The sequence below is a fragment of the Camellia sinensis genome, chromosome 12, assembly GCF_055761805.1.
Source record: "Camellia sinensis isolate YWXY chromosome 12, ASM5576180v1, whole genome shotgun sequence".
Classification (NCBI taxonomy): Eukaryota; Viridiplantae; Streptophyta; class Magnoliopsida; order Ericales; family Theaceae; genus Camellia; species Camellia sinensis.
In genome coordinates, this window is record NC_138972.1 from 111794861 (window position 1) to 111819428 (window position 24568).

A 24568-nucleotide genomic window follows, 5' to 3' on the forward strand; every position below is an offset into this window, starting at 1 on the left:
TCATTAAAGTTGCATTTGATGTTTGAATCAGTTTTTTTATAATTCGGATCTCCTTTATTTTTACCTAGGTTGTTCCCTCCAAGACCCTTTGTCAATAAGATTCTCTGGTTTATGTATGCTGGTGACGTAAAAAGCACAAAAGGTGGATACAAGGCTATGGCAGCCTCGGCATTCCCTTTCCAAGGCAATAATCCTAACCCATCCCGGTTTCTCTCCATGTCTGTCAGTCCCAAAGAAGTAATTTTAGGTTCAGATGTTGAGCAACAAATGTATTGCCACCTTCTTTGTGGTTTAAGGCACTCTGATTTAGTTGATGGGATTCGAGCACCCTATGCTGCCGGTTTAGTTAGAGCAATTTGCTTTTTGGAATCTAAGTGGGAACAATTATGTCAGGATCTTGAATATGGGTATCCAAGTTCGGGGATTTCTGATGTTGCCATGAGAGATTCAGTTATTGAGGTTCTCTCTGAGCCTCAACCAGAACTGGCGAAGAGATGTCGATCAATTTGTGAAGAAGAGGATTGGGGAGGCATTTTAAGTAAATTATGGCCAAATGCGCGTTATATTAAGTGTGTTACCACGGGAAATATGGAGCAATATTATTCAAAAATTAAGTACTATGGAGGAGAGTTACCGGTGTTAGGCGGAGACTACTTTGCATCAGAATGTTGTGTGGGTATTAACTTGGATATTTCACAACCTCCAGAGCTAACCCAATTTACTATGCTACCAACCGCAGCCTATTTTGAGTTTCTTCCATTTGACATGAACAAGACGAGTGCTCGTGATGAAGAAACGGTTGATCATACTGGTGTCGAGGTGGGGAAGATGTATGAGGTGGTTGTGACTACTTATAGAGGATTGCATCGATATCGTTTGGGTGATATTGTGAAGGTTGTTGGTTTCTATAATTCATCCCCGCAAGTTGAGTTTGTGACGAGAGCTCCTAAAACTCCCAGTGAGGTCTTGACAGAAGGGGACTTGATGTCTGCAATCAAAAGTTTCCAACAAGTGCTAAGAAACGAAGCGATGACAGAGGTGACAGAGTTTGCTGGTTTCTTGGATTTGGAGTTGAACCCGAAGCAGTTAAAGGTTTTTGTAGAAGTGAGAGAGGGATCTATATTTTTGCAGCTGGAGAAATTAAATGAGTCGGTTCTAGTTCTTAGAGGGTGCTGTTCCTATCTTGAGGATGGATTTGGAGCAATATATAAGCTAATGAGGGAAAGGGGTGAAGTTGGTCCAATGTTGTTATACATTGTAAAACCTGGTAGCTTTGACAAAATTTTGCAAGTTGCTATTGAAAACGGAGCACCGGCAAGTCAATATAAACCACCTAAAATTATAAGAAACCACAAAATCGTTGATTTAATGGAAGATTGTGATGTTGTGACTGTATGCTTGGATTCTTTTGACGGTTAAGATCTGAGGGCTCAAACAACCTGCACTGTTCGGATTTCTTCGGGTGAAAATGTTGTGTTCATGTAATAAAAGAAGACATTTTCTGAGACTCAGCTGGAGGTAAGGATCCTGGTATATTTTATGTAAATCTTCTGTGCACCTTAAATGAAGTTTTAGTCATTGGAGATAAAATATCAGATGCTTCCCATTGTGTGAAATTTAAACATTTTCAATGAGATTTCAGCTGTTCCAGTCATAAACCTAATGAAATTGAAACACATTTGTTAGAACTATTATGCCTTTGATTTGCTTCTTTCCTTGACAGATTTGTTCTTTAAGTTGTCTTTGTAAACTTACTTGGGACAATGAATGCTAAACATTTTTTTTTTTTGGTTCCTTGCAAACTAGAGGTGTATATTACAGCATGGTTAAGCCAATAAAACATAAACTAAGACAAAAACTATAGCAAACATAGTAAATTGGATGTCATTGCATATCTTAAATCCCCTCTCCCCAGAAAGTAACAACAAAAGGAGGGAAAAAAAAAGAACGGAAATGCAACGTGCTTATGATAAGTTAGTGCTGGAAATCCTCTAAGATTTATTAAACTTAAAATTTGAAGAAAGAAAATTCATAGTCAACATGTTAATCAATATCAAATACTTGTATTCATAATTCATCTATCAATTTAAAAAAATATATAATTAAATAAATTGTAGCATGAAGCAACTTCTTTTGGAATAATCATACAACACTTAGCCTTCTCTTAAGAAATTGAATGGGGTTGTCAAGCCTTCAACAAATCCGAAAACAATTGTTCACCCTTCTCTTTTTTCCTCAACCATTGATGGCAGCCTGTATTTGTTCCAAAGTTCTCCCTTTCGTTTCAGGAACCATCTTAACCACGAACACAATTGCTATTGCATTGACCGCACCATAAAGAATGAAAGTACCTGATAACCACATAATCAAATGTAAACTCAATGCTCTCATGATTCATCAAAATAACCTTAAACTTGTGTTGGAGTGATTCTTATACTGCTCTGCCGAAGTCGGTCAAACATATGTATGTATATATACAAATTAATATATCAAAGGTCTCATGAATCCTAACATTGGCTCATACGGTCCGAAGTTAATACAGAACCATCAAGCTCGAATGGGATGAAATGAGGTTGTACAAATTGGCTTGAAAACACATTTTCATGCTCATTTCGTTTAAAATAACCCAACCGAGACTTTCACATTCAAATTATCTTTGGTTTTGAGTTAGTTCTACTTTTGTAGAGCATTAATACACAAATTACCGAGGTAAAAAAATGTAAATGATTGTTGTGTTTCCTTACCGTAAGAGCTCCAGCTCATGAGATAATTGAAAGTGTAGGATGCTACCCATGCCATGATCCAATTCACCAGTGTTGCTAGGCTTCCAGCAATTCCTTTAACATTTATAGGGAATATCTACAACAGAAGTCAAATTTCTTCATGGTAAAATCATCAAATAGCTCTTTGTAACTGATGATTCTTTAGTTTTATTTACATACCTCGGACATTATAACCCAAGGAACAGCCCCCATTCCTATTGAAAATGATCCTACGTAAATCTAGTCAAGAAAAACAGTTATTAGAGATTATGGGTGAAACAGTCGAAACAATAGTGTAGAAAAATTGATATTAGTTGAAATTTTGGATTCGCAGAGTTAATAGTATTACCAGTATGCCAGTTACAGCAAATATGGGTGATGCCTTCAGTGCTATTTCATAGGTCTGGTTCATAAATGAATTTTAGGGATCAAAACTGTAAATTAATAAAGAAATAAAAAAAAAGAACCCTCTTGTGATTAATTGTTTGTCAATTACCTTCAGATAGAATGCAATAGCCGTAAGTGCACTACCTAGGACCAATCCCGATGCAGAAACCTAGAATGAAAACAACCTGATCTTACTCAAGGAGGAATGGCAATAGCATATTTGAAGGTAATGGGTACATTATACTAGGTTTACCAGTATCAGGGGTTTTCTTCCAGCTTTGTCTATTAAGGTTGCACCTAGTGCAGTAATAACAACCTGCAAAAAGAAAAAAAAAGAGAGAGAGAGAGAGAGAGAGAGAGAGGGAGAGAGGGAGAGAGAGAGAGAAAAAAAAAATTTTAATTAAAAAAAAAAATCCACTTGAACCCATTCGTTGTATATTGAAATATCTTGATCTCCAGGGAACCAAGGGAGTGAAAGTTGATAACCTGAAGACATGCGTAGATTATAGTTCCAACATTGGAAGGAAATCCTGGCAAATTACATATGCAATTGTTAAAATTATTGCCCATGAAGTTAAATTAACTTAAGCTTAATTTTCAAAGTTGAGCAGTTCAATTTGCCCTCTAATAGATGAAAAATAAAGGTCTGGTTAGGGATTTGTACGGGTTGAGGCAGGTTGGATTAGTGGGTTGGGCGGTGTTTTGCACAGCCATAGGCCTGGTGAAGTTGTGAAGTCTTTTGCACAGCCCTAGTCTTATCGTTGCGATGCAGCTTCTCCTTCCCCTGTTTACCGATTTGAAGAAAAAAATAGTCATAAAATAAGTTGTTTACCTGCTGACTCGAAAATACTGGTGACATAAAAACAGACTCCATTGATTCCCCCCAATTGTTGACAGACCATCAGTCCAACTGCAATCTGGCAAAAGAAAATAGTAATAAAAAAATTAGAGATGGAAAATTGCAGAATGGAAATTCCTCTGAAGGGATGAGCTAGGCAGTGAAGAAAGATAATTTATAATAGTTTTGAGAAACAAAAAGAAAAAAACAAAGTACAATGACTGAGCGCAAGTATCTTGTTTGAAACAAATCCAGTAGTTTGGCTTTCGGAAACTGTTGAAGAGTTTCTATATAATCCTGCCAAGCAATAACAAAATCCTGCTTGTCATTTTCCAAATTCTCCGAAACATTATCAATGAAAACCGGAGTTGTTAGGTTATGTTTAGATCATGGATTTGAGTAGAGATTTGAAAAGGAGAAAAGAAAAGGTGAGAGAAATGTGAATGAAACATAAGCTAATTTTTTTCTCCATTTCCCTCGCCTTTTCCTTTTCCAAATTCCTACCCAAATATATGATCCAAACACAGCCTTAGAATTTAAAAGTACGAACTTGGATTTCAGCTGCCTCCTGAGATGTATCAGCATCCTTGCCCCGCAGTTCCTGTAATGCAGCTTCAAACTCTTTTCGTTGCCCCACCTTTGCCTGCATTATCAATAAACACCTTTCTCTGAAACGGTACCATGATTATACCTGATAAATTTAAAAAAGAATTTACTCTTAATTTCTTACCAACCATCTCGGAGACTCTGGGATGAAAAAGAGACCAAAAATCAGAATGGCGCATGGAATTAATCCTGCAAGCACTTCACAAGTCAGCCCCTTGGCTCGGTATTAACACTCTCTAATTTTCTTTTTTCTCTCTTTTTCTTCTCTCTCTCACTCTCTTTCTTTTAATTTCTGTATATATATATGGAAACTGAACGCATGTTTTGGTACGTGTTGACAATTTCACCTGTTAATGCTAAAGCTCTCCACGACAGCACTGTCCCAATAATGAAGGAAACAGAGACACCGCATACAATCATGAGCTGCAGAGTAAGTAGGAAAAAATCAGATTTGATTTTTCACTTTTTTTTTCCTTGCATTTATTGATGTGGTTGCTTGTGATTTTACCTGATTTAGGGTAGTCAACGCTCCTCGCAGATTCTTGGGTGCTATTTCAGCTATAAATACAGGTACCTTGTTATCCCACAATGATCATAACATTAGTGTCAAGCTTGTTAGAAAATGGTTTTGTAACCATGGGTTTTGGCTACCTTGGAGCCAAAATAAAGATCGGACCCACATGCCAAATCCCTTCTTTTTTTTTTTGGATACAGTTTTCATTTCTGTACTGTTTCATTATTCTGTTTTTGTTTCTGTTTTGCTTCTGTTCCTAGTGTGATACACACTAACAAGATCACAACACAGTTTGGTTTTTCCAAAACAGTTTACAAGGAAAAGAAGGAAAGAGAAAGTACCACATAGGAAAAGACTCCCATTCCATATCCTGTTGCTACTCTTCCAATGTCCAGAGCTAGAGACCCCTTTTTTGTAATAATGAAAGCACAGATATTAGGTCACTGTGTTATGTAAAACACACACACTTAGGAGGTTAGAAAGAAAATTACTCAAAAAAGAGTAAGATGACACAAACCTTAGCAAAGTAAATGGCTAGCCAGCCAGCAACACAGAAAGCGCTTGATGTTCTCATTGCCTGCTTGCATTTCACATGACACATCATTACTTTTGGGTTTTTCCAAAGAAGCATGAAGTCCTAGACGACAGGATACTCTATCCAGATCTTTACTGTTTCCCTGTCCAAAGATCTCCATCCACTGCATGATCATGTCAGAGAGACCTGTCTTGCAGTAAAGGTGTCTTGGGACGGGAGGATCCGGACAGAGGATCCAGTCTTGTCCTAGGCAATCTAGTGGCTTACCCCTTTGCGACCAATGAAATCAGCAATGGGCCCGCATGTAATTGCACCAGCCATCGCGCCAAAAGTCATTATGGAACCAAACAATGAGTACTGCAAACAAACTCATCAGCAAACTCCAGAAAATAAAGTTTTCAAGATTTCGGAGAAATCTAAACGTGAACTTTTCAAATTTGAATCCCCGGTTTTTTTCAATATTTTATCTATTGTGAAATACATGAATTATTTAGGACACTGCTTATACTGTGTGGGTAGTTCTTGACTTTATCTGAAGTATTACTAAATCGGTCTTTATATACTACAGCAGCAACAATATTGATATTTTTTCAAACTGGGTTTTTTATTATGTTAGTTAAAGGAAAATTTGTTAATTCCCTTGTACCATGCCCAAAATTCTTTTTCAGATTTTTAGTTGTAACTGTGTTTCAAACTGCAATTATGATTCATTGTATTTCTAGTGGAGCATTTATGAACTTCTTATACACATTACTGAAGAAGTATGTCAAAAAACAAACTTTTTTGTAATTTTCTAAATTACTATAGTATATGAATCACTATATATACTCCTGATATCTCCTGTTTTGAACCCCATCCATAAAAGTTTCTAATTGGGATAAAAATGAAATATTATGGATGTCCAAAATTAATCCATCTCAATTGATCCCTCCTAACTACTCAAAGGAGAAGTAACATGCAGGGATGACAAGATTTGACCCCACGACATTTTGTGCCCAAAACAAACGCACTATCAAGAGGGGCGTGAAAACACATGAGAGCACTCATTCTCTTTCTGTCAAGCGAATACATATTTCTAATCCCTCATTGACTTAATGATCAGGAGAGGCACATATTTTTTCAGTTAGGATTTTTCTGGTAAAAAGAATATAGAATTTCTAATATTCAGTACTTTGGTCATTATAATCTTATATATCCAGCCATTCTCTATGGTAATTCAGATTTATTAGCAAGAGTTCACAGGTTTGAAGATACATCTTATAACTCTATGGTAATTCAGATTTATTAGCAAAGAGGCAAAGAATAGATTCATTCACGAGTTTGAAGATACATCTTATAGCCAACCTCTGCTATCGATAGATTGAGATCTTCTGTGATGGCAGATTGAACAGGCGATGAATAGCCCACCTGAAAACCAACAAATTACGTCACATCAGAATTCTAAAGAAGCTTTAAATTCAAGTGGAGTTGTGTTTATGAACAGAAGTTTTTATTATTTTATTATTTTTTATTTTTTATAATTGAATTGTTTTAACTATTTCTTGCATGAAATGAAGTTTAATTGAATGTTTTGATTGGCTCTTACACAGGTTCCAAATGAATAAGAACCACACACAGCAACAAAGGTGCTGAAGTAAACCATCCATTCATGCTCATCTTTTCTGTCAGCCAAAGTCTGCTCTTGATCTTGTAGAAGTGGCTCTCTATTCTCTTCTTGCAAGCTGTCCCGGCCTCGCTCTTCATCCTTTTTGGTTACCATCTTTCCTATTTGCAGGTATGTTTATTTCTTCTATGGCTGGATATATGCGTGTGCTTATAGAAGAAAACTTCGCTTATATATGATAAGAAGACCAAGGAAATTCATGTGAAAGACTACAAGGGCTAAAACTTGTTAACAAAAATAAAAATAAGTACTGTTTTTTAATGCCTTCATTCAAGTAAGTTGGCCAAGTTGGCTATATGTTATTTATATGTGGGTCCCACTCGGTGTTACACATCTCACGACTGGACTCTATGCTGCCATGTATTTTTTATGTATAAATATGTATAAATCTTGAGTGACACATTAAAACACCATCTTGTTTTGTCTTGTTATGCTATGTTTTTTGGTTTTTGGGCTGATGAAGTATTTTGATGAATGTAATTCAATATCAAGAGTGAAAACACAACCAAACAGTTTTTGGAAAGAATTCATCCAACAAGTTTTATGTGTTTTTCGAAATGAAAACACAAAACAGAAAACAAAACACATGTACTGCTTTTTTTTCACGAGAAAGAAAATTAGATAACAAAATTCGTAAGGAACTTGTAATTACTCTGTCCATGGTCAAAACTCAGTTCCTCAACCTTGAATTTGTGGATAGGAATGGTAAACAAACCAAACAGCTTGAGCCCGACTCTTTAAAAGCTTGTTTGAGCTTGGTTCATTAAGTAAATATGCTAATCTAGAATACATTTTAAAACTCATTAGAGGTTTCAAACTAAGCATGAACAGTTCGATGAATCTAAAACTATATAAAAAAAATACCAAACTACTCAAACTTAGCTTGACAAAAGCTCATTTGAGAGCACCTTGAAAGTTTAACAAATCAAGCATAAACAAATTTTAAAACTTGTTAAAATTTTCAAACCAAACTTGAACAGTTAATTGTTCGGCTCATTTATTACCCCTACACTTACTTGTGGGTTCAAATATGATAACAGTCACTTTACGCATCACGTGTGCACAATTGCTAGTATGGATATGTATATATCCAATTATAGGTGTATATGACTCATTTGCTTCATCAGATCCACAACTTATTGACAAACATCATGTTATATTATATTATGCACATGATTGTGTGCAATACCTAGCTGGAAGATGCCATAAATGGGAAAATTCAAAGGGTTCGTTTGGTTTGTATTTCTGAAAAAATTTTGAAAAATTTTCTCTACAAATAAGTTTTTAAAAGTAATCAAACCAAATAAATTTTTCCAAAAAAATTTCTCAAAACTTGTAAACCAAACAAGTTTTCCAAACAAATCTCTCTCTCACACACATCAAATCAATCACTTTTTCCAAAACTCTCTTTCAAAATAATTTTCCAAAACATCTTTTGAAAAAAACCAAACCAAATAACTTTTCGTACTTTTTATCTCTAAAACACATCTCTCAAACACAAATCAAACATATTCAATCTTTTGCGTAATTCATTAAAGAAAGTTATTGCAAAAGATTTTCAAATACAGTTTTGTTGTATCTATGAAACATATGTGAAATGCATGTGGGCCCAAAGCTATTTTTAAAATGGAGCCATCTATTTGTCTATCATAAGAAAAAGGGATACGAATACAAGATATAAATACACCACGATACAGGCACGTAAATTAATTGAACATTTAAAATTATCGCAGTTTTCATGTATAATCTTAAAATGCATTGAACATTTAAAATTATCATATTTTTCATGTATAATCTTATAGTGCTGAAATTAAAGAAACACAATTAGCATACCAGGATCTATTATAGTAGAATTTGAAGGGTTGATTGAAGACGGCTTTGATCTTGAGAAAAACTTCAACTTTAAATGAAAAAATAAAAAAAGAAAAAGATTTCTCTTTCCTAATCCTATTATTGCAGAAGAGTTGATTGGAGACGACTTTGATCTTAAGAACAATTGCAACTTTTGATGGATGAGTGTCTCTCTCTTGACTATTTTTAGAATAGGTTGTACTTAGTTTTAGAGAGATAAATCAGGGTACGACTATGTAGGAACAACAACAAATAAATTATATATATATATATATATATATATTAATTGGGATTAGATATGTAGATATATTATTCTACGTAGAGTAATGTTAGACATCTTAAATATTTTACTAAAAATTTTACTAAATGTCTCACATGGATGTGGGACCCACATGATCATGTGAGACATTTGGTAAAATTTTTGGTAGAATTTTTAGAGCCTCTAAGCATTTTTGTTCTACATATTCCTCAAAGAGTATACAGTACTTACGTCAGCACAGAAGTTAAGAATCCGCCACGTGCTTTGTGATAAATATATATTATATATTTATTATTATACATTACAAATGCACACAATAGTGACAGAGAACAAATTCAATTTTTATTGTACTGTCTTATTAATTGTTTGATCTTACAGTTAGACTAATAAACAAATTATCCACCTATTAATAAATTATATATGTCTCGGCTCGGGAATCATAAGCATGTGGACATAGACCAAAGACTTCACATATATAAAAAAAAAAAAAAAAAAAATAAGAAAAAGGATAAATTACACTTACTGCCCCTGAAATATTAAAAATTACAGTTTAAGTTTCATAAATTTAGTATAGTTACACTGATTTTTTTTTAGCAAAATTAAAACGATTGAAACTAAAGCAAATGATGGGTAAGTACAAATAAACAATTGTTTTTTTGTTTTATGTGATTAATAAATAACTGATGAAAGGAGATTTGAATATTATTTAAATAAAATTTTAAAGGAGTTTAATGCAATTATTGTTAAATTTGTGTAATTTATTGTATTTTTTTCCCCCAAACTTGAAGGAATGTTAGTGTAATTTATCTTAAAATTTTAGATTGCTTGGATCAATTCTGCAGCAAATTATGAACTGCGACATGTGAGAGACAATATGGGATTGATGCCCATATCTTGCTCTACCAATAAATTAAAAGGTAAATTACGGACTAATCCCATGGGATAGACTTAATTATTTATAAGTGTTTTATATTTTTTTTAATGCACTAATAAATTTTAAAATATTTATTTTACCCCAATAGATTTTAGGGATGTTGTAGGTAAAAAAAAAAGAGTGGGATTTATAGGTAAATAAGTCTAGTAAGGTCAAGTTTGGCAAGTTGTCAAAAAGTTATTCAAAAAGTTAAAAAGTTATCATTATTTATCAAAAGTCAAAAATTACGACTGCACAACTCATAATCTTAATTTTTTCCTACACACTAATTTATACAATTTTTTAATGCACATTTTTTCATAAAAAGTCAAAAAATTAACCCAAACATCCATATTTTTTTTCTCAATTTTTTAGTTCAAAAAGATAAAAAATATACTTATTTAGGACACCCAAAACAACCCTTAAATAGCATCGGCCATAAGTATCCCTAAAGGAAAATGTCTCGTAACTCAAATTTTGTGGCTCAAATGGCCAAAACGACATTGTTTTGGCCATTTTTATGTTGTTTTGTACTCAAAACGACGTCGTTTTGGCCATTTGAGCCACAAAATTTGAGCTACGTAGCATTGTCAATCCCTAAATTAAAGTTTTCACCTCCCATCCTCTTTACAAATTGGATTCCCTCAGCCTCCTCCGTTTGGGAAGAGCTATTTGGAACTTTTTTGACTATTTTAGCCACAAAAAATAAAATAAATTATTTTAGCCACAAAAAGTAAAATATTACATCTAACCCATAATCATTACACTATTCTCTCACAAAAAAAGTCAAAAAGTCCTTCACAAACCAAGCTTTTTAACCCAGACTAAAATAGCCAAAAAAGTTAAAAAATCAAAAAGTCAACCCACTTCCCAAACGACACCTCAATTGGTTATTGAAACTCCATTTCTCAGTCTAGTCCCCACAAAATAATAATAATAATAATAATAATAATAATAATAATAAACAAACAGTAACAAAAACAAAAACAGAAATGGTGAGAGGTAAAAAGAAGAGAAGAGAGACAGGTATTAGGGTGTAAATTTTCCACTGTTACTTCTCCCCTTTATCGGTTCACTGGTTAGCATCCCTCTCTTTCTCCACTCCATAGTTACAGTCTTCATTTAGCACCATAGACAAAAAAAATGATTGAATTGTCTAAATTGTCACTGTTTTGAATTAATACTGTTTTAAAAATTGAGAATTTAAATTAAAATAATTAAAAATTAAGATTTGATTTGTTATCACGATCAAATCTTGAGTTTTTTATTTTTATTTTTTGGGCAAATTACAAACACCCCTCGAGGTTTGGTGAAAATACAGATTCCCTCTTGAGGTTTGAGAAATTACATCCCGTCCCCTGAGGTTTATATTTTCATAACAAATTACCCCTTGAAGTTTTTATTTTCATACAGATTTTTTCCTAATTTCTCTTAAATTGTTATGAAAATTTGACCCTCAAGAGCCAATTTATAATTTCTCAAATTTCAAAAAAAAAAATCTGTATTTTTATCAAATCTTGAGGGGTGTTTGTAATTTGCCCTTATTTTTTTTATTTGTAGTTTTCTTAAAAATAAAAGAGATAAGTATTTGTGTTTATCCTCAAAAAGTTGTGATTTAATAGAATTGAGATTTGACGTAATATAATTGTCAGTAGTGATTGGGGGCCCGAAAACGGGACCCCCGAATGCCCCGAATTTTTTTTTTTTTTTTTTTTTCAGCAGACGAAGAAGAGAAGGAGGGGAGGGGAGGGGGAGGGGGAAGGGGGAGGAGGAGGAGGGGGAGGAAGGACTGGAGGGGGCCTAAAAAATGGAGGAAGAAGACGGAGGAAGAAGAGGTGGCGATCGGCTACAGAGGCGGAGGCGCGGCGACGAGCAGAGGCGGCGATCGGCGACGGAGGCGGAGGCACGGCGACGAGCAGAGGCGGCGATCGGCGACGGAGGCGCGGCGACGCGATCGGCGACCGGCGACCTGTCTTCCCTCTCTCTCTCTTTCTCTCTTCTCTTTCTCTCCCTCTCCCTCTCTGTCTCTGCGAAGAAGACGAAGAAGAAGAAAATGGCGGAAGAAAAGAAAAGAAAAAAAAAAAAAAAAAATCAAAACCCAAAACGACGTCGTTTTGAGTTTTGAGCCAAATTCGACCCACGAATTTCGGGCCCTCAAACATTACTCTATAATTGTTCATAGGTAATGAGCTAACTTTGACCACGCTTTGTAAATACTTATTTTTGAGAATGCTCAAGCAACAGTGAATGACGAGTCACTCTCATAGATAAGAGTGTTCTACTATAATTCTGTGTCTCTCAAAATTCAATCTTCAAAGTTCTTGTACGATGTTGATTGAAAGAGACGGAGAGATGAGATTATGAAAGTCCCCAAGGCTGCGTTTGATTTCAAAATTTTTAAAACACTTTTTAAAATTTATAATCAAAAATATAATTTAAAATTATTCAAAAATTAATTTCAAAATTCATAATCAAACACACAACTCAAAATTCAATTTAAAATTATTTTCAAAACTTTATTTTTTAAAAAAATTAAAAAATATTTTTTTATTTTGTTTTTTAAAATTATTTTTAGAATCATAATTTGAGTGTTGTCTTTTAAAAATTTTTAGATTTATTTTTTTTTAAATATCAAAAAAATTTCTTACTTTTATTTTTTTAGGATAAATATTTTATTTTTTAAATATTTGTTTATTTATATTAATGTGCACTATATTCATTTATATTTGTGTTGTATTTTTTTAAATATTAAAAAATTGAAAAAAAAATTATTTTTTTGAAATATATAATTTTTATTTGAAATATTTTTTATTTTTTATTCTAAATATTTTATTTCATTTTATATAAATATTTTAATTTTTTTTGTTATGTGTTTGGTTACGATTTGAGTGTAAAGTTTTAAATATAGTATAGAGTTTCAAGTTATGTGTTTGATTATGAATTTTGAAAATAATTTTTTAATTGAGTTTTGAATTATGTGTTTAGTTACGATTTAAGTGTGAAGTTGTGTTTTGAGTTTAAAATATCAAAATTAAAAGTTAAAATATTTAGAAAATAAAATAAAATATTTAAATAAAAATTATATATTTAAAATAAAAAAGAAGGCTATGATTGGTGGAGCTCTGGAACGTTAAGCTTGATTTGAACATAGCGTTTGTTTATGATTTTCAAAAATTAATTCCACAGTCACTTTTGAAAACGCAGTTGAATGCGGGAAAATTTGAGCTAACCAGTCGTCCGGCCGCTTGACCGGTATAGTGTAATATTTTATTTTATTTTTGCAATTGACACATTAATTTTTATATATTCAATAAAAAATATTTTTCAGATTTTTTTTTTAAAAAAATTGAGCTTTAATAGAATTTTGAGTTGTGTGTTTGGTTATGAGTTGTAAGTTTTTGTATCAAATATCATATGCCACATCAAAAATTTCTCACTCAATTCAAAAAAAATTTCAAAACTCATTTACCTAATAAATTTTCCACACTCAAATCACAATTCAAAAACTCACAAACTCAAAACACAACTCTATTCTCAAATCATATTTAAAAAATTCTACCAAACGCAACCTAAAATTTTCTTAAACATTTTTTAATATTTTAAAAAAATTAATCCAAAAAATTCAAAATATAACTCAATATTCAAAAACTCAAGACTCAAAATACAACTCAATTTTTTTTTCAAAACACTTTTTAAAACTCATAACCATATAAATTTTCTCTTTTTAAAATTCAACTCACAATTTCACACTTTAAATCACAACTTCAAAAAAAAATCACAATTTCAAAACTTAACCAAACACATCCAAATTGTTGTCTGAGCTCATGCTCACTCTCCATGTCTATCTTTTTGAGAAATTGATTAAAAGTCAATTTTTAAATTTTTTAACTCTTTTAGATCATATTATGTCTTTATTTTTATTTTTTTTGTACGTTTTAAAAAAAAATTAAAAAATTAACTTGTTACTTATTTTTCAAAATAAGCCAATATATTAGCGGTGAGTGTAAATAATAAGTTTCTAGACCCTTTGATGATAAAAATGTTTAACAATTTTGAAAGCTTTATTCGATGTGGCAGTTATTAAGTGCAAGTGCAAATAAAGTGTACGCATTATAGGATAAATTTGGGCCTCTAATCTCTATATATAACACAAATTTGGGTCTCCAACAATAAAAATAACAATAAAATAAAAATAAAAAACTTGACACCCATCTTTTGATTCATTGAAGTTATTTGGCATTGTTTAGAACGTATGTTAAAATTTTGGTAATCATAACACATTCCTTTAGGTCTATGACATAGTGCAAGGGAGAAAGAATAATTGGTGTAATATATTTATCTAATCTATTGGAAGCATCAGTGTTCAAACATCAGGTCTTTATCATCTGTTTTCAATTTTATTTATTTTTTATTCTATTTCAAATCATTCATATTTATTGAATCATGCATAAACAGAGCTCTTTGGGAGGCAAATAAAGAATTTGCAATTTACAATAGAAACCCTCCCACAAATTGAATAATACATATCATCCTTGGCAATTTGAAGATAAAGGAAGATGGAAGGAAAGTAATGAAGTTGAGCTTCCTTACCTATCTACTACTTAGTCAACACAATCTCTCTCTCTCTCTCTCTCTCTCTCTCTCTGAGAAGGGCCTTTAATATCAATCTTCCTAAAAATTATTGAATAAATTATTGAATAATTAATTCTTGAAGCTTAAAAGAAAGCAAAATTGATTAGAGGGAGTGGTTGGTGTGCTGAGTAATTACACAGAAATTTACATATATTAATGGAGACAGAGTTGCTGGAGTCCACACCACAAGAGGATAGCCGCCACGCAAGGTATTTCTTCTATGAGAAGCCTTTATTTGATTTATCAAAAACATTATAATTATATTTTACAATCATCTAATATGGGTTTACAAGAGCATCTCTAATAATTCATTATTTTTTTTCATTAAATTTGAGTAAAAAATGGCTCATTTTCTCAATTTGATAACAGTTGTTCCAACGGTGCATCAAAATCCTATGGATCAACCAGTTAGTCAACCGGTAAGACTAATTTTTTTTATTTTTATTTTTATTTTTTTACCTTTTTGAACTGTTTGAACCTATCTATTTGAACTGTTTGAATCAGTTCGCAAGGCAATTTTTGCATGAGCTGACCGACCGGTTGGTCAATCGGGTGGTCGACCAGGGGGTCAACCAGGTGGTCGACCACCATGCGTAAAATTTTCACAAATTTTTGCTTTAAAGTGAATTGATGAAAAGAGCGAGCCGTCTTCAGTTTGGTGAAACATTTGATATTTTTTCAATTTGATACTGTTTTGGTGCAACCGTTGGAGCATAAAAAGTTATTTTTTTTCATCAAATTTGAATTTGATGTTGGATTTGGTGAACCGTTGGAGTTGGACGGTTCATCAAACCTTGCATCAGATTTGAAATTTGGTGAAAAAGTTACTTTTTGGAGCTCCAATGGTTTTAGCAAATTGGTATCAAAATGAGAATGGAACAAAAAATTCATCAAAGTGAGAACAGGCTCCAGATTTCACTATTTTACTGTGCTTTACCGTTGGAGGAAACCAACCGGTCAACCAATCAGGTTTGATGCTCACCGTTAGAGGAAGCCATATCAAATTGAAAAAACAACATATTTTTTACTTAGATTTGGTGAAAAAAGAAATGAATGGTTGGAGATGCTCTAAGAACTTTTAATATTATTTTTGGGTTTATTGAAAAAAAAAATTAGAATGAAATGATTATTCTATTCTTTTATTTATTTACACATTTTTGGTTGATTTAAAAGTATTAAAAAAATAAAATAACAATTGACCATTATAAGAGCAACTCTAACTATAAGCTATCAGAACTGTTAAATTATATATTTGTTATATCTTTTATTAAATTTGACACTAGTTTTACTTATAATTAAAGCTACCAGTACAATAATTTTGGGAGGTTGGTGGTCGACCACTTGGTGGAATTGCATTGCAGAATTTTGAAGTCCGCTGGTTGCCTGATTAAGCTAAAAAATAGCATTTTCAATGTTAGAGTAACATTGCTATTCTATAATTTTTTTGTATTGTTCATTGCTAAATTATAACTTTAGCTATCTTTTTTTTCAATTGACCATTTGGAATTGCTCTAAAGAATAGTTATTCTATAAAGCGACTAAAGAATAATCAACATAACTAGGTCTTTGACTTTTTGTATAGTAACCATTTTATAGTATGAAGTTGTGAGCACAAATCTTATGAAAAAAAATTGATATTTTTTTGTGTTATCATCTTCCACTATATATATAAAAAAATAGTTAACAGAAAAATGTTTAGGTGGGTAAAGGAGAGGGTTTTTCTACAATACATACTTGTTTTTAGAATATGTATCATACGACAATTTGCGGTGTTGATATTATAAATATCATAATATATCAATTTTAGTCATAATTAAAAGAAAAACGAGTCATTATCAAATACTATTTGAGGCTTAAATAAAGAACTCTTCAATCATTATCAAAATACATCCCAACCAATACCAATTTTCCATAATGAGTTAAAATCAAATCTTAACCAACATCATTATGAATCATAACTAAACACTATTTAATCAAAAATATCTTTGATCATAACCAAAATAATATATCATAATTAAGTCATAACTAATATCATATCAAATTATAACTAAGTTATAACAAACATCATAATTGATGATAACTAAAAGGAAAATGCTTTGTAGCACTAAAAAAAAGTCCCCCTAATTTCCTTTTTGAGAAACTGTTTTTTTTTTTTTTTTTGTCTTCTTTTTTTTTTTTTTTTTTTACTAAAAACGGAAATTGTGGGGATTCGGGGGACCTCCATTCGGGGGACCAAGCACTACCCTAACTAAAAATCACAAAAGTATAAACTGGGCATATGATACCTTCTTTCACAGATGTGTATTATAAGGGGAACTAGACAAATAGAGAAGGCAAAATTAACTTTAAATACTCAAGTTATTTAAAAATGACACTTGGGCCAGAAGTCTACTTTTGAAACTATTGGGCTAATAGGCTCATGCTTAAAAATATTCTTTGGTCAAAATGACACTTGTATGTTCAAAAGCTTATTTATCAGTCTATTTTTTCAAATGTAACATTTCTACCCAGATATCACTTATTTGTCGAATGTTGCTTGTCACCTATCTGTCTAATTGTTTATCTAAATGTTACCTATCTATCCAACTATTTATCCAAATGTTACGTATTTGAACGTGTAACAACTTTTTTCAACAACTTTCTGTGCATCTCCTTATCACCAAAAAGATTAAATCTTGAATTAAATAACATATGGTCCCGTAACTTATACTTTTGGGATTACATTTTAATAAAATAATAAATGATTTCAACTTCCTACACTTGCATGAGAAATATAAAGGTAGAAGGAAAGTTAATAATGATTTTTAATTTTATTTTATTTTTTTCATATGCACATAAGTACCCTGTTTTTTAGAACACACAAAAGTCTTAAGTTTTTAGAATTTGTATTTTGAATTTATTTTTAAAAAATAATAAATTAATTTGATAAAATTAAATATATATTTAAATTTTTAAATGTTATTTTATGTTCTAAAAATATGAAAATAATTAGTATTTGATTTTTTAAAAAAATTTCACCAATCTAAATTTTAATGTTTTTTAAAAAAATAATAAAAAATATCAAATTTGAAGGAAAGTGGAGGCATACAAAAATAAAATAGAAGGGTGCAAAGAAGTCATTACAAATATTTATAAAAAAAAAATTAGTGAAGACAAATTTTAAAGTTTTGTTATTTTCTATACACAAGTTGATATAAAAACATTCATTCAATGTCTTTTTAACATATACCTTTAGGGCACATGTTAACCAAAAAAAAAAAATACCAATTAATCCATTAAAAAAGATCTAGTTATTTTAAAAGAGTATTTATTCATAAATCACCTATGTACTTATATTTCACTTAGTCTAAATTATTTTTTTTACGTTTCAATAAGTTATATAGGTGACATAGTTATCAAAATATCCATAACAATAATATTTACATTAATAATGTAAATGTCCTGTGAACCTTTATACTATAAAATATGAATGTTTATATTACTAAATTGTTAAACATTTAAAAAATCTTTGTAAGTATAAAATTATTTATAAAATATCTTAAATATGAAACTAAGATTTGATAGATTAAATATCTAAATAATAAAATTTATTAAAATATAAAAATGTGTTATACACTAATTAAAATACAAGTACTTAAAAACATAATTTTCTCATAAATATCCCTAATATATATGTACAACCCACTTTAACTTCTCCGAACCTGCCGTTCGCCAAATAGAGAGACAAGTCAAAGGATAGTATCCATCGAGAAGAGTCTCCCAATCCAACATACAGTTATGATCTGAGAGTATTTTCAATGATAAATATTATAATAATATTGTCATTATTATAAATTGATAATGAATAATAAAAAATAAAAAAAAATTATAGTAATAGTATTTCAATGGTCAACTGTTATTTTGACAGAATCAAACACATAAGTTTGTGTATTCGGACGACCGGTCGGACGATCTGAATACACCAATTTATGTGTTTAGTTCTGTAAAAATGACAGAAAGGAAGAAGGGAGAGAGAAATGTTTTACTACGAGGGAGAAAGGGAAGGGAGGGATGCTTGATGAGTTGATAATTATGGAAGCTGTGTTTTGGCATTTGCCAAATTTGACAATTGCCATAACTAATCATTGGAGCAAATTTATTGCCTCCAACTATTAAATTATGACAATAGTAACTCTAATGACAAACTATTATAAATGCTATGAGAAATGATCAAATTTCTCTAAGTTAGACTCTCTCTTCAGCCATTTTGGAAACAAATCTTATTTGTCCCAAAATTCACATTTCACATTACAATTTTCTTAAAATTTCCAAGGTGCAAAATAAAAAGAAAATGTTTAATGATATACTTCTTGTTCAAGAAATGACAATGAATGGCCTAAGCAATGAGAGGTTTAAGGAGCGACAATGACAAGCTTAGAGGAATACATAATAGTAAGAAAATTGGAAAATTTGCTTAGAGTTGAGTTATTTAATTTAAGAAAAAATGAATTTAAATGAGAATAATTCAAAATAATTGTACTTTCATGAAGGTGCAAGTAATCATATGTCTAATTCAAATGAAAAGTGTGACATGAGACAAATTTCACTAATCTCTATGAAAATACAATTACTTTGAATTGTTCTCATTTAAATGTAATTTCTCCTTTAAGTTATTTATAAGTATTGGTAAGTCGGGTCAGTTATTTGGACAGATTGAAGATTTAAACTACAAACAATCTAACTTGCATGCATATAGTAACCTATCCAATCCAATCTGCCAATACTCTCAAATGACTATTTGAAATCCTTAAAGAATGTACAATTATTTTAAGCATGTTAACTATTCCTCATAAAACCTTTCAAACATTTGGAAGAAAAATGTTTGGGTGGGTGGGCAAGAAAAATGAGACAGGTCAAAGGATTGTGCGTCTGTGGTGGAGTCCCAATCCAACACATAGTTTTGAAAAAGGATCAAGTTTCTCTAAGTTGAATTATTTAGGATGTGCTCTCTTCAGCTAGTGTGAAAACAAAATATTCTTAGCCGCAAAATTCCATAATTTTCATATTACAAGTTTCTAAACAAGATTAATTGCATCACTTCCACAAACTGAGAGAAAACAGCAAAAAAGAATAAGCCACAAAGTTTGCAGAATTACCCTCCATCATTCATCACTTGAACCAATGCTTATGTTTCGTGTTCCCTTGCATCAAACATCAAAAAATACCCACACAAAAAAAAAAAAAAAAAAAAAAAAAAAAAAAAAAGTTTATTTTTTAGAAACATTTTTGATGAGTGTTATTTGCCAAAAGAACCAAGGTAGTAAATCTGAAAAAGAAAAATGACCTGTAATTTCTCCGTTGTGGTGTTGATCTGATGTATTGAAAATTGTGGTACAAAGCAAGCTCCCAAATCCAAAACACAAAAAAGAAGATGACAAGTAGACAACAAACTCAAAATTATGAACTATTTTTCATTAAAAATGAATAAAATCAACTAGGGCTATACAACCTACTGCTACATTTTTCTTTACAGGGGAAGCGATTCTAATTAATCCACAAATGAATCAAGACCATAATTAAAACTTGTGGAGGAAAAAAAAAAATTACAAGACTTCAAAAATCTTGTTGATCCAACCAAGTGAATCGTGACAAAAAAAAATTAGATCGAACCCTCCAGTCAACTCGAGAGAATCTATCTCATTTTCATACACCGCCTGAACTTTCCCCTTCTGTAGGGTTAGAAGCGCAGTCATTCTCAAGCGTGTATGTCCGATATCCAGTAGAAGTGGATAGATTACCCGAACCACTACTGCTCACAGACCTCTCGATATCATCAATATCAGCATTTAGAGGAATTGGACGCTCAGGGATAGAGGGAACCGGCAAGTCCGTGTCCATGTCCAAGATCTTTACAACCTGGTCCATTGTTGGCCTAGCATATAACTGTGGGTGAGAACAAAGCACTGCTACTAATACATACTTCTCCATAACTTCTGGAGGTCCCAAATCTGGCATACCATCTTCAATCACATCTAAAGCTCTGCCTTTCTTTACCAAGGACCACGCCCACTCGGTCACAAGCGAGGGCTGCCCTTCATTAACCGCCATAATCGCCTTCTTTCCACTCAGAAGCTCAAGAAACACAACACCAAAGCTGTAAACATCGCTCCTCTCTGTCAACTGCCCATACAATGCATACTCAGGCGCAACATAACCCATTGTACCGGCCACTTTAGTGCTCAAATGTGTCATTCCCTCCGGGGTAAACCTCGCAAGGCCAAAATCTGCCAACTTGGCTTCAAACTTGTCATCTAAAAGTATGTTACTAGCTTTAATATCCCTATGAATTATACTGGGTTGGGCACCATAATGCAAATAGGCCAACCCACGAGCTGTTCCAATCGCAATCTTCTGGCGAGTTGGCCAACTCAGCTTCCTCTCCTCAAACCCGAATAGGTGGTCATGAAGACTACCATTCCTCATCAAATCACACACAATTATCCTCTGGTGGCCTTCTAGAGGAGGAGTAGCAGTACAATACCCTCTCAAAGCCACGAGATTCACATGTCGAACGCTTGCAATGACCTCAACCTCGTGGGCGAAAACTGCATCGCCTCCCACCGAGCAATTCTTGAACCGCTTTAACGCAACTTCAGAGCCATCCGGCAATACCCCTTTGTAAACATTCCCATACCCACCTCTCCCAATTATGTTCAACCTAGAGAAATTCTTTGTTGCTTCCCTAATTTCATCAAATGTGTACCTAACTAAAGTTGTACTTTCATTGATTGAATTCATTCCAAAAGCTAAATTAGTTTCTCTCTCTTGATCAACCTTACTTCTCTCCCTAATTTTCTCGCGTTTTCGCCGTAAAATCCAAAACCCACCACAACCCAGAAACAAAACAAACCCACAACCCATCACAACTACACAAATCACAATTTTTCTAACTCTACCATTCGAATTGCTCAAATCAGAAAAATCAAAACCAAACAGACACTGGGAAGTACCTTCGTCGGTTGGACCGAAACGATTGATAAACGCGGCGGCGTAAATCGAAGGGTACGCCGTGCAATCGGAGAGGTTTCCGATTGATCGGCCTTTCAAATTCGAAGGCTGGAGGCTCGAGAGACTGGTGGTGCAAGAAGCGCACGGCGAACCGTTACCAAGAGATTGATTGCACGCCGACACGGCATCCTTTAACGCCAATTTCGAGACATTGCCTTCGAAGTCATCACGAGTAGTGATGTTCATACAACCCTCGGCGATCCAGGAGGTCTGGAAACCACAGATTTTGCGAATATCATTGAAATTGGGGAAGAAATCGTTGATTAGGGTTTGGTACGAAACCCAACAAGACTCGGCGGAGTCAATCGGAGGAAGAAAATTGTTGGTGGTTCGGAGATACTCGGACTGAACAAGTCGGAGACCCGCCTTGATGTAGTGACAAGAGATGGAAACGGAGTCGAATTTTGGACGATTGGAGAATTGAATGAGTCGGCGAAGGACGTCGAAATCGAGAGGACATGATGAGGCGGTGGCGTGGAGGTGGCGGGCGGCGGATGCGGTGGTGGAGGAGGAGGAGGAGAGAGGAGAGAGGTGGAGTTGTAGAGAGAGAAAGAGAAGGAAGAGGAGGGACATCTGGGGAGCTCTCTCTCACTGGTATTGCTGCTGCTGCTGCTGCTGCTGCTGCTGCAATGGCTGCTTCATTGAAGAAGACTACTGAGAGAGAGCTTGGAAAAAATGAGTGGACTAATTGAAGTTTTTGGGGTATAGTTTTTTATTTACTTCTATTTATAGAAGTTTGGGTTAGAATAATTTATTTATTAAGGGGTGCACCTGGGCTGGATCAAGTTTTCAATAAGCGTCACGTGGACTTGAATACTTCAAATTTAAAATAAATTATATTTGCCTCTAGTAAGATTGGATGAAAACATATTGAGGGACTGTTTGAGATATTTTAAATAATAAGTGTATTTTTAATTTTTTTATGAAATATGAATTGAGTATTCGTTAAATTTAAAGTGATATGATAGAGAGGTAATATGATTTAAATAAGATAATAATTTTTTATTTTTTGAGTTTTTAGAAGATGACAAATAAGACTTTAATCTTATATGTTTTATATAATTATATTAATTTTTTTTTATTTTTTATTATCTGTCCATTGAAACTAATGTGAATAGGAAGTAAGTACTTAAATAAATAAAAATAAATATATTGTAACAAAAAATCATTATTAATTGTCAATTATTAACGACATGTAAAAAACTCATCACAAAAAATTATTTTGAGTGATAATTTTATTAAAATTTATTTTCAATAAAGCTTGGTGAGAATATCTAAATATTAAAATCTATTAATAATTTAGCCCTAGATATATTTCTTCAAAACCTTAACGGGCTAGTGACTAAGGGGTGTTTTGGAAACTTCCTAATAAAATTAATTTTTTGACTTTTTAGCTTTTTTACATAAAAAGTCACAAAAAGTCAACTTTTTAAACACAAAAAAGTCAAAAAGTCACAAAAAAAATTTTTTTTTACCGACTTCTCAAAATACCACTAATTTTTATAGTATATAAACTTTTTAAACTGAATAGCAAGCTGTAACTTATAAGGGAGTGAATTGTCCCAACTTGTATTACATTGAGGGCAAGGTAAATAAGAAATGGACTGAGAATAGGTTAATTTTATAATTTTAAAAATGATTTGACAAAAAAAATGAAAAATGATAGTGTATATTATGGATAATATTTTATGAGTGATAAAATTTAAAATGTGTAAAATGAAAATACATATGTTAAAAATAATATTAAGTGCAATTTTTTTAGTTGTTTAATTTTATTACACTTATGAAAATTAAATTATATATTATATAAATATAAATATATTTAATAAATACAATTTAGGAGAAATTGTGTGTGAGAGGCAGCCCAAGAGAGAGACGCTGTCATTCTTGATATATTATTTTAATTTAACTTTAAAAAATAATTAAAAATAAAAACATGTTTAACATTAGTTTCTTTACGTAACAAAAATTAAACTTTCAACGAATTAAATATAAAGTTAGTTTGAATAGATTTATTATTTTTACAGCCCTAATCGTCAACAAAACAGAGTGATGGTGGGAGTTAATTTAGGGGCTGTTTTGGGTGAACAGGAAGGGAATTGACTTTAGCCTGCCGACAGGAAAGTAGTTAACTAAAGACAAAGAGGGTGGTTTCGAAGAAAGCCCTTTTAAAATTTTTTTAAAAAAAAAGAATAATGGGAAATCCAAACAGGGCCCTACACTTTCCACGTTTTTTCCTTACGTGTCTACTAGGAAAGAGGTAAGACTGTGTTTTAGTCAAAAGTCAAACGAGAACTACTGAAGGATGATGTCACGAAGGTCTGCGTTCAAAAATAAAAAGAAAAATGCTTGGGAGCACTAATTAGTGCTCCCACTAATTAGGTGGCAGTGGGTCTCGCTATTAATGATGTAATGTTTTGATTTTGGAGTTGTATTTTTTTTATTATTTTTTTATTTTTTTAATGCATTAGTGCTATTAGTGATGATATTTTTAGTGGGATGAATTATTGTTGAAATAAAAAATAAAAAGGAAGTCACGAGGGTGGTGTACTTTTGGGCTT

At 32.3% G+C, this 24568-nt stretch overlaps 3 protein-coding genes across 4 annotated transcripts in view; 1 reads left to right on the plus strand and 2 right to left on the minus strand.

The window, feature by feature from the left end:
* LOC114290733 (putative indole-3-acetic acid-amido synthetase GH3.6) overlaps window positions 1-7716 on the plus strand; it is a 32570-nt gene extending 24854 nt beyond the window's left edge. For both annotated transcript variants that reach the window (XM_082899601.1, XM_082899602.1), the window contains exons 3-6: window positions 69-1518; window positions 4956-5023; window positions 5111-5163; window positions 7232-7716. In XM_082899601.1, the coding sequence (XP_082755727.1) occupies window positions 69-1419 (1351 nt within the window). In that variant the 3' untranslated portion in view covers window positions 1420-1518; window positions 4956-5023; window positions 5111-5163; window positions 7232-7716. The remainder of the gene's footprint in view (window positions 1-68; window positions 1519-4955; window positions 5024-5110; window positions 5164-7231) is intronic.
* LOC114290707 (sugar transporter ERD6-like 7) lies at window positions 2044-7401 on the minus strand. The gene is made up of 18 exons (XM_028234661.2): window positions 7228-7401; window positions 6987-7049; window positions 5910-5999; window positions 5625-5684; window positions 5449-5514; window positions 5102-5167; window positions 4941-5016; window positions 4718-4782; window positions 4538-4630; window positions 4204-4284; window positions 3982-4066; window positions 3636-3679; window positions 3403-3465; window positions 3259-3318; window positions 3112-3165; window positions 2943-3002; window positions 2745-2859; window positions 2044-2351 (listed from the first exon to the last, which is right to left on the minus strand). The coding sequence occupies exons 1-18, from the start codon at window positions 7399-7401 to the stop codon at window positions 2236-2238; spliced, it is 1431 nt and encodes a 476-aa protein (XP_028090462.1). The 3' UTR covers window positions 2044-2235.
* A 12671-nt stretch (window positions 7717-20387) lies between the features above and the next one.
* Window positions 20388-22796, minus strand: LOC114290708 (putative LRR receptor-like serine/threonine-protein kinase RKF3). Its single transcript, XM_028234662.2, has one exon. It carries the CDS (start codon window positions 22578-22580, stop codon window positions 20643-20645), a length of 1938 nt encoding a protein of 645 aa, XP_028090463.2. The 5' UTR covers window positions 22581-22796; the 3' UTR covers window positions 20388-20642.
* Between the last annotated feature and the right edge of the window lie 1772 nt (window positions 22797-24568).

Coding starts and splice junctions, on each gene's coding strand:
- LOC114290707 (XM_028234661.2), bottom strand. CDS start 7,401: ATGGTAACCAAAAAGGATGAAGAGCGAGGCCGGGACAGCTTGCAAGAA. Junction 4,285..4,537: donor AGGAGGCAGCTGAAATCCAA/GTTCGTACTTTT, acceptor ATTGCTTGGCAG/GATTATATAGAAACTCTTCA. Junction 3,003..3,111: donor TTGCTGTAACTGGCATACTG/GTAATACTATTA, acceptor TTTCTTGACTAG/ATTTACGTAGGATCATTTTC.
- LOC114290708 (XM_028234662.2), bottom strand. CDS start 22,580: ATGTCCCTCCTCTTCCTTCTCTTTCTCTCTCTACAACTCCACCTCTCT.